The sequence below is a fragment of the Doryrhamphus excisus genome, linkage group LG23 (genome assembly GCF_037039965.1).
Source record: "Doryrhamphus excisus strain RoL-2023G ecotype Guam linkage group LG23, RoL_Dexc_Guam_v1.1, whole genome shotgun sequence".
Lineage (NCBI taxonomy): Eukaryota > Metazoa > Chordata > Actinopteri > Syngnathiformes > Syngnathidae > Doryrhamphus > Doryrhamphus excisus.
The window spans coordinates 5655882-5675319 of record NC_136379.1 but is presented as its reverse complement, the minus strand read 5'-3'; the positions used below and the strand labels follow the sequence as shown (position 1 = coordinate 5675319).

At 40.6% G+C, this 19438-nt stretch overlaps 1 protein-coding gene and 1 long non-coding RNA gene across 3 annotated transcripts; one reads left to right on the top strand and one right to left on the bottom strand.

Annotated features, from left to right (window-relative positions):
• Positions 1-1568: 1568 nt before the first annotated feature.
• On the top strand, positions 1569-15560 carry LOC131118524 (uncharacterized). Its single transcript, XR_013625443.1, has 4 exons — positions 1569-1679; positions 12851-12984; positions 13105-13226; positions 15326-15560. It is a non-coding gene; the product is annotated as an uncharacterized LOC131118524 (long non-coding RNA).
• pitx2 (paired-like homeodomain 2) lies at positions 10365-17355 on the bottom strand. 2 transcript variants are annotated; one of them, XM_058064639.2, is made up of 4 exons: positions 17079-17355; positions 15312-15384; positions 12470-12669; positions 10365-11207 (listed from the first exon to the last, which is right to left on the bottom strand). In XM_058064639.2, exons 2-4 carry the CDS (start codon positions 15355-15357, stop codon positions 10650-10652), a joined length of 804 nt encoding a protein of 267 aa, XP_057920622.1. In that variant the 5' UTR covers positions 15358-15384; positions 17079-17355; the 3' UTR covers positions 10365-10649. The 2 variants fall into 2 exon arrangements, with proteins under 2 accessions (XP_057920622.1, XP_057920621.1); XM_058064638.2 differs by lacking the exons at positions 15312-15384; positions 17079-17355 and adding an exon at positions 12845-13281.
• Positions 17356-19438: the final 2083 nt, after the last annotated feature.

Sequence of the window (19438 nt, the reverse complement as noted above, 5' to 3'; positions counted from 1 at the left end):
GAACAAAACTCACACACACTGTACACATCTTTGTCTTCATTGTTGACATTGCCACCACTCTTGTTGCTGGGGTGTGAAGTTACATGCCTAATTAGTGTCAAGAAGGGTTTCTATAGTCTCCTTATCTGGACACACCCTGCTGCAGAGCAGTGATACAGACAAGCAGTATATACCGATCTATATTTACCGATCCAAATATCAATAGTATTGACACCAAGAGTAACATTAGCATTGGATCCATGAACGGTGAGAACGATATTTTTCAGTTGGCGTCTATGTTTATTTCCACCAACAAATAATTTGTGTGTTTTTTTTGTTGTTTTGTTGATAGTGTTACATTCTTATATATATTGCTGTGGTGTTTACAAACAAAGGATCACTTCAGGGGGCCTTTAGGAGCAAAAAGTAATCATGTTTTTTGCTTTTGTTTTGTTATGTTGCGCGATTGGCTTTAGTTTGTTCAAACATTTCTATGTAATATATGTAATAGATTCATTTTCTCTTCCGCTTATCCTGATTAGGGTTGCTGAAATATGCTGGAGCCTATCCCAGCTAACTTCGGGTGAGAGGCAGGGTGCACCTTGGACTGGTCGCTAGCCAATTGCAGGGCACATAAAGATAAACAACCATTCATACTTACATTCATACTTTTGGACAATTTAGTGCCGACCATTAACCAAGCATGCATGTTTTTTTGGAATGTATGAGCAATTGTTGTATTTATGTATTATTAAATTGTTCATGTCAAAATGTTTGCGTATGTTCTTCTTTACCCTGTGTTTTATTCTCATTATAATAATGACAAACAAATTATAGGCAATATCACACAATCATTCAATGAGTAAAAGGGATCATATCAGAATCAGTAATCAAAATATTGACCCTGTAGTAAATAAATAAAATTAATTAAAAATAATAATTATACAATTAAAAATTGTAAAATAAAAAAAATATTTATTTTATTAAAATGTATAAAAAAATCTACCTACACTGTAGATGTTGATTCTACAGTGTCTACATGTAAACAGTAGACCTATCCAGCAGTAGCATTAAGGGTGCCTGTCTCTTTAAATACAACCACCGCTTTGAGCCAATCTCGGCCACGCCCAACTTAGGTGTCATGGCGGACACTATAAATACCGTTGGTATCGGCAATTCGGTTTGGCTCTCATTAAGAAGTATCCACTTTGCATTTTTGCTTTACAACACGACTCTGAAAATTGGAAAATTGTTGGAAATTGTTAATTTGCCTATGCTCTGATGTAGTCTTGTCGGCTATCTTGTGTGAAGTGGACGCTTGTCTTTGCTGGAAAGAATGGAATAACGGAAGGTGTCAAGTCAGTTTGTTTTCATTTTTGAACAGATTCCCGCCAATTCTTTCCAGGTAAGTTTTGCAGCCATTTTGCTTGGTGGTTGTTAATAGTTTTCTGTGGCATGACCTATTTTCTACTAGCTAGCTACCTCCTTTATGTAACTCCCTAACTTGCTAGCTAGCTCGCCAGCTGATATGTTCAATAATGACTACCAAATTGGACTATCCAGTATTTCATCCTTTGTGTGAAGCTTTTGTTACTATATGAAATTTATGTGGACATAACACACTTTATATTTTTTTTTCTTATTTTGTAGGAAAATATGGCTTGCTGTTGTTCATCTTCCCAGCCTATCTTGCAGTTTCAGTAAGTAATTATTTTCTAACTTTATATAGTATACAAATCCTATGGAGGCTCATTCCGAGGCTAAGAAAACTTAGTGTTTCATTTTTCACATTGTGTATAGTCAATTTTATGTGTGTGCTATATTATATTCATCACAACACTATATCAGTGAATGTTTTTTTTATTTTTTTCTTTCCTGTGACGTCATGTTTGCATGTGTTTGAATCTGGTTCCCGGAATGTTGTCTGTTACTGTTGCACTAACTAAAAATAAGCACTGTAAGCTATATTATATTATCTATTTAATTTATTTAAAAAAAAAGAAATGCATTTTATGCCACAAGCTACACGCACTGTTTCTGAGAAAATACATGAATCCACACAAGCACCAATTGGTTGCCATCTAGTGGCTAAACCCATGCCTGCAGCCCCATTGACCTATTTTGCAAATGGCCTTTGTCCTCACCCCAAGCAAATTGGATTCATAATGTATGGTTTACATTACATGGCGCTTATAGCATGTGGGTGCGCGAGGGATAAATAAGCCCTACTCAGTGTCTGATCTAGTGTGTAATATCTGCCAGGCATGGGTGGAAATGATGTACGGCGGGCTGAGGTGACGATATTGTTTTAAGCAAAAGGGCACCAGCTGCTGTCACAGAGTCGTGGCGTGGAAAGTGGGAATCTGACCTATTGGTTTAGAGCGGATGAAAACACATTCGCCGTGACCTTTCCGCTTCATTACCTTCCATGATGCCTCATAAAAGTGAGAGGAATACACCGCCGCTGTCACCGCCAAGGCCCCTGGCACTTTATTCACCTCCACCCCCACATCTATTCATTTATTGCTTCTATATGAAAGGAGGACCTAACAGTTGACTGCAAGTCCTTCTGATGGTGGATACCAACTCCATTCACTGGCCACAATATTAGGAACACCTGAAGAAGCAGATGTATAAAAAAAAGTCTGCCTTCACAAAAATAATAATGCTCAGTTATGATATATCAATACAGCATTCTTTATTATTGTGGTTGTAGTTTGCAGTGGCGTATGACATCATTCATTCATTTTCTACCACTTATCCTCAGAAGGGGTGCTGGAGCCTATCCCAGCTGTCTTCTGGCGAGAGGCGGGGTACACCCTGGACTGGTCGCCAGCCAATCACAGGGCACATATAGACAAACAACCATTCACACTCACATTCATACCTATGGACAATTTGGAGTCGCCAATTAACCTAGCATGTTTTTGGAATGTGGGAGGAAAGAGGAGTGCATGCGTGGAGAAAACACACGCATGCACAGGGAGAACATCCAAACTCCACATTGAGATGGCCGAGGGTGGAATCGAACTCCTGTCTCCTAGCTATGTGGCTTGCATGCTAACCACTCGGCCTATACTGCATCATCATTTCTAATATTTTGATTCTCAAGTAGTATTATAATTAATAATGTATTGTTCACCATCAGTATATAGTGGATAACATATTTTTACACTTGAATGAAACTGCTGCTGATTCTTTGGCCTTGGGGCTGTTGTGCATCACTGCACACTACAAGCACACATTTCATTATATTTGGCACCCTCTGCTGGTTAATGTGTAAATAAACTAGTAGGCCAATAGTTGGCAGTTGACATTCAGTTGACAGTTGACAGTCTCAATGCAAAGCAGTATGGGGTGTGGTCCCGGTATAATTTAGCAACAGAAACATTTAAATCTTCACATAGTCAGCCATTAAGTGTACTGCATCTTGCCATATAGAACACCCCATGCTGCGCACTGTATGAATCCATAGCTGATGTCTGCAATGTGGCTATACCATTCATCACCTCACAGATGATCATGCATGGCTGTGTTTGTGTGAGTGTGAGACTTCCATTTCATTAACTCTAGTGTACAATGACGCCCCCCGGCAGTGATTACCACACAGATACCCCCTACATGGTGCAGTAATGAACAGTCATCAACAGGAGGGTCTTACTGTCTGAAATAGACACATAAAGACAGACAGAAGAGGCTTGCATATCCATGTCAACATCAAAGCTCATAGTTTACGTTAATATACTGTATGTTGCATGTTATATATATATATGTACTGTATATACAGTATATGTATGATATTCATTGTGGAAGGTGTGGCCCTCCCAGCCAAGCCATTCGAGATCCTTTGGAGATCTGCTTAGAGCAGATCTCGGCCAGATCAATACTCCTTAGTGGATTTCCTATATCAACCAGGCTGAAATCCCACCATCTGTGGCATATAGGTTGAGCGTATACATCACTGTGGGCGGGCTGCAGTCCAATCTTATCATTTACTCTGCACGCAGTCTGCTCTCGTTGGGTGTGAATTGTCGTCCCTGTGACAGATATAGGGTGAATTTAAAAAACTGGCATCATTCTTTTTGTATACGCATTTTAGTTAAAAGACCTGTTACTGTATTGTACATTCATTTATTTGTGGTGGCTGGCAACGTAACACATTTGGGCCACCACAGATAGATTTGTTGCTGTTTTTTCATTTTTTATATTTGCCGCTACCTACAATATTTAATGAAATACATTGAAACCTCGGTTAACATTTGCCCAAGTTGGCATAATTATCATTGGAATTTGGAAAATGAAAATGAAAAAATGCTTAGGTTGGTATAAATTATGGTGCACCTCTTCTTGAGTTTTAAATGCACTGCATGAGTCCAACTGTATTCTTAATGTAGTTAATGTAGTCAACCTTGGCAATGTTCAAATCTAAGCTGAAAACACTTCTATTCATACGTCAAGTAAGTATTTTATCTGTACTCTTAATTTTGTAGTATTTTTGGGGGGTTTTGCATTGTTTTATGCAATTATTTATGGAATTGTTTTCAATAATTTTAGAATTATTGTGTCTTTTTATGGAATGATTTTATATAGTCATTTTACCTTTCTTTTCTGTATACCACTATATACGTATATTACCGTGTGTACGAATGGTGCTCTATAAATACATTTGCTCTGCCTTGCCTAGTTTTATCCCGAAATGTCCCCCATTGTGACAGCATGGAAACCTGAAATGAAAGTCATTGTACCCCAGCTCCATCACTTGTATGTATTTGATGTGATTAGCGGGTGACTCTGTAGTTCTTTGACAACTAACACAATTACACCATATGCCGTTATGGTTGCAAAATAACCCACAATGGGGCCAAAGAAAGCTGCATGTACCAGCATTTTGATATACGGTATAAGGTGAAAAAAAAATTGAATTTAATAAATGTGGTGCACTCATGGTAGTCTCTGTAGAATGGTTAGTGCTTCCATCTGACTTTCCCCATGACGACAGACAGTAAATGTGGTTGATGCCATCGTTGAAGACCTTTATACAGTCTTTTTCTATGTTCACTCCTGCTATGCAGCCTCTCCACCTCCATATTTCCGCTAGGCTATCTGATCATTTGACTTAGCGAAGAGAGGCCAACAGTTGCTCCCAAGTGTTAACAATGGCGCAAGATGGGAAGCCTCAAATGTAATAAGATGAACATCCATAGCTGCACACTTGCATAAGGGGCAGTATGGCACGCTGCAGGAGACACGTAGCTGTCGTAACTAGCTTGCACTCAGGCGGCGCCATCTTGAAACATGAGCCTTTCGCATCAAATCCAGCTTATATCGATATGAACCATATGCTTCTTTTGATATTGTGCTTAACACCAATATCAATATAGTACAACTAGTACAACTGAAAAATTTGGTTGGATCCTGAATTTTATTTTATGACTTACATTTTTTTTCTTAATGCTCAGTTTTTATTGACACTGCCAGAGCCGTATTAGAAATGGCTGTCATTTATGATAAAGCCCAGTTATGCAACCGGCATGAATACCTCTCTGACAGTGTCAGTCAAGCAGAGCATTATTATTTTGTAAAAGCAGAAGTGGTTCTCATCAGACTGTGTAGGGGTGTTCCCTAATATTTTGGCTAGTGAGTCATGCTGGGCATTTCTGGCACTGGTTATTTTAGGACGAGCCAAACTCATAATTAGGACTTGAAAACATGGTGGCAGGGTTGCCATGGCAGCAGTAACAACACGGGCAAAGCACAAGTGTCACATGATAATTTAGGACCCTTGCATCTTTTTGCGTTGTGCGGATTTGCAGCCTGGGAATTTCTCAGCAGCGCCAATTTAGACGTCAGCGCCGGTGACGGGCCTTGAATAACAAGACGCCATCTTTTGAGTGTGTAAACCAAAGGTGTCTGAACACGACGCTTCAGATGAGTGTTTTAGACATGAGAAGACATGTGCAAGATTTTAGGTAGCTGCTGTGCCTGCGGGCAGCCACTCTTTGTATTGCCAATATGCGTCCCCCTCCACCCTTTAAAATCATATATATAGTGGATGTGAGTCGCTTTCATGTGGTGCTTGTCTCTTCCAGCTGCACAAGTCAACAATAGTTAGCCTTAATGCTAAGTAATGCCAGTTGAGTGACATTTTCATCCAGAGGAATTTGAGCGTGCAGGATCTTCTTTACCGCACAAAGCAAGCTTCAATTCTTCTCTCAGTGATTGAATGTCTTTTTGCACTAAATAAATAACTGTTGTGCAGCCCAGCTTTTCTGCATTAGGACCCCTTCAAGTTTTGAAGCCATAACAAACATCACGCTTTACAAATTGTTGCTCAAACACGGTATAGCATAGATGCCGTATTTCCCCATATAATTCATGTGTCTCACCTGAATGGATGGATGGTTTTCCTCCACCATTTCAAGGGTCCATGAGAACGATGCCGCCGTCCCGCCCCAGCGTGCCTAACGTGTCCAAATTGATTTGCAGAGAAAACATCTCACATGTGTGCTTTTGTTTTCATCTCTCCTACTTTAATAGAACAGAGCAGGTTAGTGTGTGCGCGTCATGAAATCACTCCCACCCCCTCTTATCTGCTTTCACACACTCCGGCCAGCCAAACCCCCCCCCAACCACTCAGAAAGCCGTATAGAGCCCCCCGCAGGGAGGTGTCCTGCCCCTTGTGCAGAAATACAGTATGTCTGGAAGGCAAACACAATTCAACTGTAAGGAGGCTTTATTGTACAGTGGTCACATTTCCACCATTAATTATAAGTACTGTAAGTAACAATTTAAGTACAGTGTAACTTTAGTTGTCATACACTCAAGTTTTCATATGATTAGTTTTTTTGCTAAAATTTTGCCTTGGTTTTCATGCACCATCACAGTTTTCATATAATATTGCATTTAACAAACTATAGTCCATTTGCCTTGTATTTTATTTTTCTGCAAAATCGAGGGCCCAAACCAAGCATCTTATGCATTGCTGACTCACTGTCTATGAATTTTTTCATGAAATGAGACAGCTAAATAACCCATCACAGGACCAATGAAAGTTGGGAGTGCCTGCACTTTGTAAGAAAAGTGACAAACATATTATAACATTGAAAGTCCACTTCAAACTATAAGTTTCATCAGTCTGTCATTTCTAAATACTTTGCATTGTATTCTACATATAAAATGATTACTCATAAAAAGTATTTTTGTTCATTTTGTTAGGTGTCTGGAATGTTATTTCCTATGGGAAAAATTGCTTCCACTTGATACCTGAAAGCAGTCGAAATAACAAACTATTATGAGCAATATGGTGAAGGGCTTTAGCTTTGGATCAGGTTCTGGATTCCTGTTTGAGTTATGGAACATTTCTGATACTGGACTGAAATTTTCAGTAATTACACCTCTGAAATTGTGTATTAGAATCACAGAGTGTGTGTAACATTGTGTATCATAAAATGTTGATATTAACACAAAGCTGCAGTTTATTTGAGTATATAAAGCTTAGCATGTATACATGTATATATATTTTTTTAATTATATGGGCCTGAGTGGAAAATGTTTGGATGCCCCTGCTCTACTGATGTTTGGGGCTTTTTTTGCTTATTTCAAAAGTAGGAACCTCTGGTGAGAAGAGAGGAATTAAGGAGAAGAAAAGACAGGACTTCCGAGAAGTATAAGCAAACACGTATTCAAAGCAGGCTTCAGCATACCTGCCCTTACTTGCTACCAGCGTTAACATGGACTTTTTTTATACTTTTCCCTCTGCTTCGCTTCTTTTTAAAGTCATGCCACACTTAAAAATGTTACTTAAATTATTACTTGCAGTTAATAGTGTATGTGTGCCACCGGTTGACCCTGGAACAGATTATTTTTATTACCAATATTTCCGGAATTATGATACCCGAGCCAATCAAAGGATGACCAGTGTTCCTGGTGTTCAACCTTTGAGGTTTCACTGCACACCCCTCAATTGAACGTGTTACTTTGTGTGCTGCTGCATTGTGGAGGACATCTCCTTCACCCTTTTAGGTGAGGGTGAGAATGTGTGAGGTCACGCCGTGTGACCTTTTGCTGTAGCCACTGGGCCGCCATTGGTCCGCAGCCAAGAACCCCCCCACTTCCTCCTTTTTCAGAACCCTTGTCCACCTCCCCCTGACACACACAGCTCACTATGACTTAATGACAAAGAAGCACTCGGACTGTTTGTCTTCAGTGTGCGTTTATTGCCAAGAGCAAGTTTCAGACATTTTTTAATGCATGGAAATGAAGTCAGTGTTACTTTTTTTGGTGCAATTTGTGGTGCTATTGAAGTGGTGTGCAAACCATTACTCTTGTTACTTTGTGATATTTCAAACCAGATGTTTGTATGTATTAAATAGCGCTTTGAAATCCACTATGAAATGCAGTGTTAAAAATATTGTACCCATGCAAACCTGCAGGCCTCATTAGCTGGTTAAATATAAAGCCATGCACGTTCCATATACATAAGAGTGCATCATCCTCTTGTCCAGACTTAAGGCTTTGTTATTTATTTAAATTAGTATGTTTTGTGTATATTTGCACGCAGCTCTCTTCTTCTGTCTTTTATCACCTTCAGTGGAACAAATCTCACATTAACATGTACAGAAATAAAGTCTTCAAAACTACATATCTGTAATTACCCAGTGCGCATTTTAATGCGTTTTTCTGCATACAGATTCAAACCTTCACCTCAAACGTGAGAGGAATCCAAGCAGGTGCCACTCTAATGATTGCACTAAATTCACTTGGTGAGGAGAATTAAAGGTGCATGGCTTACCTTGCACAGTCCCTTTCAGCCAAATGAACATTACCAGCAAGTCTCACGCTTCCCCTTCTCCTCCTCATCCTCAGTTCACATGTTGATTGTGCAGATGTGTATTGCACAGGCAGACGAGGCTTATCCTCTTCCAGCTGATTAATTCTCCATCAAAACGTGACACTGGAGGACGTCTGGAGCAACCAAAAACAAAGCAACGTCTGGCACAAAAGTCCTCGTGTGTTGCATTTCTTTGTTGGCTTCTTTAAGAGAGCTGACTCTCCTCTGCTTATTATTTTTAGATGTGCCTTTTAATTAAACAGCATCTGGTGTAACTGTGATTTATTCCTCCTCCAGAGTATAATCCCCCTCTTGAGAGGTGACCTGAGGGTTCTTCTAACATGACACCAGCTCCCAAATCACCAGCATGCAGCAATTTTCTCTTTAAATACATTTGATGCAGAATGTGTACTTATTGTTTAAATTAAAAATACATTTTAGAAGCTTTATTTTAGCCCCCATTGAAGCCTGATTATGGTAAACACGCATGCACAAGAGGCCAATTTACCTCATCCTTCGCAGCCATGCTTCCTCACCGGGACTTGCTGCCGCCTGCAGCCGTGCAAAGGCATCACTTCCACGGCCTACTCGGTCAGCTCCACCCGCCAAAATAACCTTCATGTTTGCACTTGTTTGTAAATCATCCTTCTTGAAAATTATGCTTTAATCGGTGCATAGGAAAAACATGCAAGCGTTAGCTCTCTTTAACGTATTTTAATGGAATAAGAATGGACGAAACACACAGTGGAGACCACTTGAGACCCTGCCTGACCCACTCTACTCCCACTATAATGGACTGCTGCCACTGTTGTGTGGTCCCAGCCTCTTGTTTGTTGATTCCCCGTGTTATTTGAAGCTCCAGCGACCCGAGCAGACATGTATTCAGCAGCTAATCTGCCGGAGCATCTCGCCGCTAATGTGTATTGGCGCAGCCCAATTGTTGCCCGCAATAGATTAGGCGCACAAGTGCATGCGTCCCGATCATCCACAGCCCGAAAGTGGACACAATGTCACTACACAAAGGATTCAATAAAAGCAAGGATGGCTTTGAACAATATATTTACTTCCATTAAATAAAACACATTTTTTTGGATGTTGGAAAAAGAAACATAATTCCGTACCAAATAGTATACACAGAGCAAATCATTTGCAGGAACATTTTAATGCGTTTTTCATGTTTAAATCTAGGATTGCTATTCTAAATCGATATTCACACAGACATTAATAATAATAATAAATTTATATTATGTTAGAAACACACGACTGTGGTGCGTTTTAGTATTTACATTCCCTTTTTTGTTTGCAAGCAAAACATGATTCCTTATTTTTTTTATTCGTGTTATTTTCTTTTTGCTGGTTTATGCCCCCCTCCCTCACATGCGTTAATAAATTGAGCCCAGGGAAGATTTGGATCTCAGGAGATAGTTTGAGTATATACAACCTTTCAAACAAGTCCAAAATCCACGGTGACGAAAACAATCCGGGATAAAACTTAAAACCTTGATCATGTTTTCAGTGGTTCAGTTTTTAGTGCCCTTTTTTTGGTTGGGGGGGGGGGGGGGGGGGGGGAATAATAGTAGTCTCTTGTTCCTGTGGCCGGCTTTTTTGTTTTGGACCACTCTGCAAAAAAACCAAATAAAAAATAACCACCATAAGAAGCCATTGGATCACTCAGAATCACATCAGCATGAATGAATTACTGTAGGTTGTGCGCTATTTTGCAGGGAAGAGTCACAATAATGTACATCCCCTTCAAAAAAAATCTAACCAAATGATGCCGAACCGATCCGCCAGCTTTGCTCAAAGTGGTGATTTTCTTCTAGGAGTGGGCGTGGACTTCTCACACCGGCCTGTCCACGGCGTACTGACAAGCGCTCAGGTTCGTGGCCGGGTTCTGCACGCTGGCGTATCCAAAGCTCGAGTGCTGCTTGGCTTTCAGTCTCAGGCTGGCCAGGCTGGAGTTGCAAGTGTCCCGGTACACGTAGGGGGGCGTGGGCGGCGCGTAGGGACACGCCGGCGTGGGCACCCCGGAGTTGAGCGACGGGTTGCTGAGGTTGTTCAAGTTGTTGAGGCCGTTGAGGCTGGAGCCCGGCACGCCCGTCACCGCCGACGGCACCATGCTGGACGTCATGGAAGAGATGGAGTTGGGCGGAGAGAACATGGTCTGAGACGACAGCGGGTTGACGTTCATGGAGTTGAAGAAGGGGAAGCTCTTGGTGGACAGGGAGGCCGACGTCAAGCCCTTGGCCGCCCAGTTGTTGTACGTGTAGCCCGGGTACATGTCGTCGTAGGGCTGCATGAGTCCGTTGAACTGCGGCCCGAAGCCGTTCTTGCACAGCTCGGCCTGCTGGTTCCTCTCCCGCTTCCTCCACTTGGCCCGCCGGTTCTTGAACCACACCTGCGGGGGAACACCGGAGGGGATTGGACTCGTAAAACAATTACTTATTTTAGCCTGGTTAGAATGCTGTCTTGTGTATTATCTTCCGGTATGCATTGTATTACACTAAACTAATATTCACGTGCATAGCAAGTACACACGCGAGAAGTACATTTTCTATCATTTTATGTTTTATTTCGTATTTACTTTGCGATTATGTTCTCCTGATTATTTATCTACAGGGGCGCCATCTTTACCAACGTATATGCCTAATACAATATAAGGTTTTGTGCTATAATTATGTCACTATTTTTATTCTGGTCATTCAAAACTATTCATAACTATTTTAAAAAATATGACTCAAAATAACAATCTTGACCTCTCTATAACGCGTATGATTTATTGTATAATATTATTGTGAACTTAAAAATAACAAATGTTAAGGTAATATAATTTAATTAACAGTGTACACCATAACTTAAAATAGAATACTTTGGCTTGCATTCTGTATGGTTTATTTATGCACATGTGTTATATATGGAAATTATTTTTTATAAAATTTCAGGTTTTTGTTTTAGTGTTAGCAACATTTAATGCATTTGTATGAATGCATATTTTTCCTTTATATAAATTCAAATTATGCATATTTTTCTTGTTCAAATTTATTTAACAATCCAAATGAATTAGATGTCATCCCCTAATTCCAGCATGTTAGAGGTGAGGTGTGTGTTGTCTCCTGTCCTCATGCAGTCCTTATCAGAGCAGAATCCACACTCCTCCGTGGACTCTTGTGTTGTGTATTCCACCACAAGGCGCGCGTCCACGCCCGGCTAAGAGGCTGACCTTAAATCGCGCCACAATGTCAAAATTACAAGCTTTGCACCTCTTTCACACGCGTGGGGAGAACACGCGTGGTATCTGTCACCGACTCCTGTCACACAAGTCTGGAGTGTGATCATTTCTAATTGGACCTAATAGAGTCACATAGGGGAGCACTTTTATTTTAAACAAGCGAGTGTTAAAAATGGTGTTTATCTTCTCATGTAGGGTGGTGTTATTATATAAAAAGATCCATTTAAGCAGCAGTCTGATTAAATTGGGCCTCTGTTTAAACAAGTGTGCATATTTGTTTTTCAGATAAACCCTCTGTAGGACACATTATTACAGCCCTACACGTCTGCCTGCTCATTACACTCCACTACATTCATTATTACACACATTATTTTTTTTGTTGCTATATTTAATAAAAATGTTAGTTTTGCCAATTAGGAGGGCTAACTCACCCGAACCCGAGCCTCGGTGAGGTTGGTCCACACGGCTATCTCCTCCCTGGTACTCATGTCCGGGTATCGGTTCCGCTGGAAAGTGGCCTCCAGCTCCTGCAGCTGCTGGCTGGTGAAGTGCGTCCTCTGGCGCCGCTGACGCTTCTTCTTGGACGGGTCGTCTGACGAGTCGTCGTTCTTGTTTTGGATCTTTTCTTTCTCTGTAGGCCAGAACCAGTGTGTTGATTATCATGGATTAACATTTATTATTCTGTTTTTTATGTGACATTCTTAAGGTTTTTGTCGTTTGCATAATAATGTTTGTCACTCCTATAATTAATCGAGCATTTGCATGTGTTAAACCCGAGTAACTAAATATTCTTCTCCTCTTCTTACCCCCAGTTTCCGGACTGGAAGTGTCCGACACTGTGTGCACCTCCATGCGGTGCTTGTTGGACTCCACAGCGCGCACCAGCGGCTGTAAACCGGAAGCCATGGCCAGCGCGGGGTGCTGTGTGGAGGCGAGTTTAGTCCCGGTGAGTGGGTGCTGCTGCTGGTGGTGGTGATGGTGGTGGGGATCTAAATTTAATGGCTCCCTCATAGAGTTCATCGGTCCTCCAAAAAGCGGTTTTAACCAATTAAGTCCCACTTGTCAGTGCGCACAGGATGACCAGCAAAATATTCTCTCGCTCTCGGACTGCTTCACACCGGGCCACCGGGCGCTGCCATCCTAACCTCGGCGGCGAGCGGCGGCTGACTAGCAGAGTGACAAGGACAGGTAGGTGATATTGGAGCCGGATGAGCGCACACCAGCACCGCGTGCCTCCAGCTCACTCTCTCCGTCCCCCTCTCTCTCTCTTTCTCCTCCACTGTCCAACTGGCTCTCTCTACGTCACCGCCCCAGGCCCCGCCCACATTGTAGCCTGACAGACGTGTGCTTGTGGCGTGCGTGGGAGGAGAGTATCCGCACATCTCCAAATAATAAAAAAAAGAAGCGGCATGTAAAGAGAAATGCGGCCTCAGCAGCCCAAGACCAAATAAAATATAGAAAAATGAAAATAACACATGGACCTTTTTATCGTTTACTCAGGGACCATGAAGCCACACACCGGGTTCTGTTAGAACCACAAGGAATAGAGATGACTCCGAATGTCAAACACGGATCACTACCGATGGAACCGAGACACACTTTAAAAAAAAAACAACTAAATAAAGTTGACCCTCTTATAAATGTGCACAATCTCCACATCCCAAGTCCAGACTGGATCATCCAGACTCCCAGAGTCCAAATGAATGAGAACGTAAACTAAAGAGAAATTATACTATGATCTCACTAAGGTGCTGCTACCTGTTCGTGTAGAGAACACACTTAAAAAAAAAAAAACACCCGCAAGTTTGTGTGCAAAAAATTGCACACAAACCAAGCCCCAGTGGTTACCCCCGGTTGGGAGGGCATGACGTGAAAGATCCAGTTTTACTCCGCCGGGTTCGGACCCTTGGTGGTTCTCAGCATTTTCGTCGAAAAACAACCAATCGTACGGAATTTTGCATAGCTGTTTTTTTTCACTCCCAGTGACAAAATAATTGCAATACAGAGAATTGTCAAATGCTTACATTTTTTTTTCACTTTTTAAATTATCATTAGTAGTCCTTATTTGATGTTTTATTGTGTCATCTTGGTCTAATCGGCTGGAAAACCCATAAATACTTCACATGAGTACTGGAAATGAATTAACATGCATTTGAAGTAGTTTTTATTAGAAGTATAGTAGACATATGAATAATAGCCTTTTTGCAGTTGTTGAAGTGGATTATCGGTTTGTTCTTCATCTCTGGGCGCCTCCTCATCCTCGCTCTCCGTCAAAGAGCGCCATTAATTAACAATTCAGTCAATATGGCGGGATGGGTTCGGGGACGACGACAAGGCTTTTTAGGCGGGATTACCGAGACATCACATTCCTCCATTAGTGTATTCCTACTCACGAATGGCTTTCATTATACATTTAGTTTTCCCCAGAGTGACTCCAACGAGAGCTGCATACATTAGAGACACCAGCCGCCACTGTTTTGGCTCTGGGTCTTTTTGTCCTGCTTGCATTATTAGGCTTAATCAATTGTCATTATCTGGAAACAGGTGAGCATTGCTACGAAATTGTGTCGCACTTATATATGAAATATATATATTTTTATACCCTCAAATAAGTAAAAATGGTCAAAATTAATATAGAAATAACGTCAAGCATTCAAGTAATTACATATTTATTATAAACTTCATATTATTTTGCGATATGTCAGTGACAGTCGTGTGAAAATAGGCGATCTCTTTGCAATACAAACACGCTTGAATGTGAGCACTGCGCTTAACATGGAGGCTGCAGTGCCACATCCTGCCACCAGGTAGCACTGTTGGACAAGGAACAACCAACACTCCGCTTACCGTGGGGATTCTCTCCTCAAATCACCCGTGAAATTCCATCGCACCAATGTACAATCTTCGACACCACACAACGTACTTTTATAACTCGCTGGTTTAAATTATAAAGTAAATATAACGATTAAAAAATAAAGTCACCTTTTTAAGAACATATATGTATTTTTACTTTATTGTAATTGAGTTAGTTACTTAGTCATTTCTGGCTGCGTTTTATTAGGATAATTCTGCAAATATATTCTCATCAATTATGCATTCCCATTTGAAGCAAATACCAAATCCGTGACACCTATTTGACTACCTCGGTAAAAACGTTTCCACATAAATACATTTAATGATTGATACTGAGTGCACACGTTTTTTTAATTTTTGTAAACTGCAACAAACGGACACAAGTTTACGCACACGTACACGCATGCGTTAATGTTTTACCTATTTGTGCGCAGGTGGTGGCCAGTTTGCGGCAGTGGGAGTCCATGATGGCGAATGTGCAGAGGAGACCCTTCTGTACAAAAGAAAAGAAAAGAAAAGAAGAAAAAAAAACAGTTAATGAAGGTAAATGACTAATTGACCAAGTTGATATCGTATTTTATTAATACACTTTTAATATACAGATAACATAACACGTTATTTCAATTGAGAGTAAGTCACATTTATTTAAAAAAAAGTATATTTTCGATTTCAAAACCAATTTTTATTGATGAAATAATTGATGTATTTAGTTTTATCACATAGGAAAAGCGTTTGCAATGCATGGCAGTATTTCCACGCGTACAGTATGTCGAGGCCGTGCAGTGATTTGGTGGTAAAGTCTGAGGATTAGGCTCTGATTGAGATGTCTGTCGGTGGGATATTACAAAATTCATTATGCTGCTCCTCCATATGAAGTTACACAGATGGGCTTTTATTAGCCAGCGCTCACACTGTTTGCTTATGATAATTCAAGTCTTGCACACGATTTGCATGTCAGCCTCTGCTTTTTCTCCTCCTCCTCTTCTTCCTCCTTCCTCGCCTCACCTGGTCCTCAGTCACCCTTTTTTCCTATTTCTCCAGTCGAATGACAAAGATGCAAATATTGGGGGGGGTTAACTCTGACAAGGAGTCATACCCCAGCAACATCATCTTGGTGTGTTTTATTTAAAACACAAGGGGAGGGGGGCGGCTGTGAAGGTGGAAGGTCACATGTGTGTTATCTCATCATTGGGCTTTAATGAGCCGCCCCCCCCCACCCGAACCACATTATGTCTTATTTAGGCAATTTATTGGACTTTTTGCAGTGAGAAAGTGAAGCTTGTGCTCCAAATGGAAGGCATATTTTTTGCACTTAACTGCATAGCTCACATTTGCCAGCATATGCCAAACTACCCAGCTCAACATTGGAAATTAATATACACAAATATCAATCATATTTCTATTAATCGTTGGGTCAATTTGGTCAACAATTTGTATTAATATTAAAATATTTCAATAATTTAAAAACAGGTTCTGAGAAAATGTCATTATTTAAAAAAATATTTGACTAATGGTTTATGATCCTGGAATAAAATCAATAAAATAAAGCGGCACTATTTATAATAATTAAAATCACCCATCCATCGTTTGTTAATTGGCGAGGTGGGCGGGGTGCAAATGGCATCGGGCCCGGTGGAGACAGAAAGCTGGCCTCCCGTCTAGCGACAATATAGCAGGGAGATTTTACTTTTAATATATATATTCGTTATATTTGTATTGCATTATTTTGCTTGTTATACCTTAGTAGTTTTTGGAATATTGTATATGCGATTATATCAATTTATGAGTTGTTTAAATTATTATGTTTATTTTATTTGTATTATTAATAACACTGTTGGTTAATTTTATTATGTTTATTATTGTTATTTCCATTCCAATGCTGGCATTGATGAAATATGATAGTTGCTGATTAGGCCATATTTATTTAATTGTGCATTTTAAAGCACTTTGAAAATTTTACACTCATTTATTAACACTCATATTATTGATACGTTATTATTATTATCATCATCATCTTTTTTTCATCACTTCCTTCATGCTCATTTAGACTATTTCCTTGTGAAATGTACACCATAGAAGCACAGAAAGGGCTTTAAAACATTTAAGACGTGGAACAAATCCATCCCCTTGCATTTTCTCACATCTCTGCCTAAAATGAAAAAGGAGACAAGAAACACATCGACTTACCACGCGTGGACGCCGGCGGGCTTGAAACCCTTGACGGTATACAGCGTGTTTGTGTAGTGTGTGTGTGTCTGCGTGTCTACTGAGATATTCCACGGTGCAAACACACACGCAATGTCCACTATACAGCGCCACTTGCCGTGTGCAAAAATAAATACATAAAAAAAATGTCCGACGTGTTCTCGCCTCGCTGTTATCCAAAAGACTAGACCAGAACGTCAGGAGGTCCACACCACTCTGCCTCCTCCTCTTCTTCTTCTCTTCTGCTTTCCTCAACTTTTTTTCCGCCCCGAAAGACGCTCCAGGAGTGGCGCTTTGCTTGTCCCCCCCAGCCCGTCCTCCTCCTCCTCCTTCTTGCTGCCTCCTCTTTGTGCGTGTGCGCGCCTCCAAAGGGGTGTGTTTGTGGGACGTGCGTGTGCAGGCAATCAGACGGATTCTAAATGTGCTACAACATATTAGAATTTGCACACATTTGGCGAAAGAATGAAACTGGTGTTGCATTCTAGTGGCTCATTAATTAATTTCAGAGAGTGATTGACTAATCTTACATGCTTGGATTCTAATAGTTATAGTAGTGGTGTCCAAAGTGTGGCAATGGGGGCATTTTATTCCCACAGCTCTTTAAAAAAAAACCCCAGCATAGTCTATAAGTAAGATTGGTTCATTATTTAAACAGATATCTTGTTAGATTTTACACTATTGTGGTGGCCTAAAGTGTATTGGTTTCATCATTTAAAAAAAATCTACTTTAACTGTATCAAAATGGCTGCTCTGCATCTTTTATTGTTTCTGTAAATTTGGGTAGCATACATTAAAGACAAAAAAAAGGCAGCAAGGCCAGACAAAGCTCTCAGCTTTCACTTCCAAGTGAACAGCTGGCTAACGTGCAAATGTTCATTATAGATCTCTTTCCTTATAGATATATGGAGATATTTTTCCTTCTCTCCCAGTTTGCATGTTAAGTGCAGAACTCCCGCTTCTCTAATCCCCTTTTTACATTTTTAGTCATACTCCCATTAATGCAGTAATTAACGCCCCGGTACACCAGGGAATTCCCAAAAAAGCATGACGGAGCGCATCATCCTCACTATAAAATGTATCATGTTATTATTTCTGTGCAAGACGCTTTTATTATTTAATAGAACATACACTTTAATTGTCTGTATATTAATATATGTGCTACATACAGCAAATATTGGAGGAACAACCATGCCTCTGTAAAAAAAAAAAAACAAACAAAAATAGCATTCCTGGCAAGAATGAGGGTGGAAAAATATGTCTTACATAAAGTCTGACTTATAATTTTTGGAAGAATCAAAAGATAGGTTCTTGCTATAGCTTTTTCTTTGGCTTTTTTGTGGCAAATACTGTGGCATCCTCAACATGCCCGGTAATTGTGACACATTAGTATTAAACCTCAATGTTATTAAAGTTGTCACTAAAATATCTATTTTTCTTTTGCTATCAAGTGGTGAACTTATTGTCATGCTTGTATGACTGGTAAGGTTGTTATGGTTACACGAAACCAAATTAACAAATAGAGTAATACAGTTAAACATGATTCAGTTTTATTAAAAATGTGCCAAACAAAGCACGTTACACGTTTCTGACTTATATGTTTTCATCAATTGTGACTGCTAAATAACCTGCCTTGGAGCCAAACAAAGTTTTGAGTGCATGTAAAGCTATCATTTTCCTCTATAAAATGTAGTTTTTGTTTATTACTTTATTTCCCTGAGGAAAAATTGCCTTGGTTTTTGTCAGTCTGAAAACCGAGGTACCACTGTATTTCTACTTCCAGTCATTCCTGTATGGGAGAAATAGTTTTGACATTCAAGCAAATTGGAGGTCATGCTGGAGCAGCATGTGTCCGACCTTAGAGGTTCTTGTGTAGGCTCCACACGTTCATCTCGACATCACACACACGCACTGAAAGGAGGCGTGATGCTCGTCTATATTCTCTCTATACAAAAAGAGAGCGAGGGAGGAAGGAGGAGAAGAAGGCGAGCTGTCAAGAGCCGCCTCTTTCTCACGCACAAAGGTGCAGCGCCACGCCTGGAGTTCAGAGGAGCCTGGCGGCTGCAAAGTCTTTTTCGCCTCGGGGGCGAAAAGCGGCGCCTCCTTTTCATTTCAAGCGCTGTATCGATTGTCTGTTGTCATCCGCGGCGACGCAGGAGGACACTTGAAAGCAACGCTGATGTGAGAAGCGGGGTGACCTGCTCTTGCCAGGCGCCCTCTCCTGACTCTTAACGAGCACATCATCAGGGCCCAGGACTGCTGGAGGTGTCAACTTTGCTGGAGATGACTTTAAAACACTCTTTCATGTCTGGCCGTCAGCACAGCAAGATGGAGGGGAAAACTTT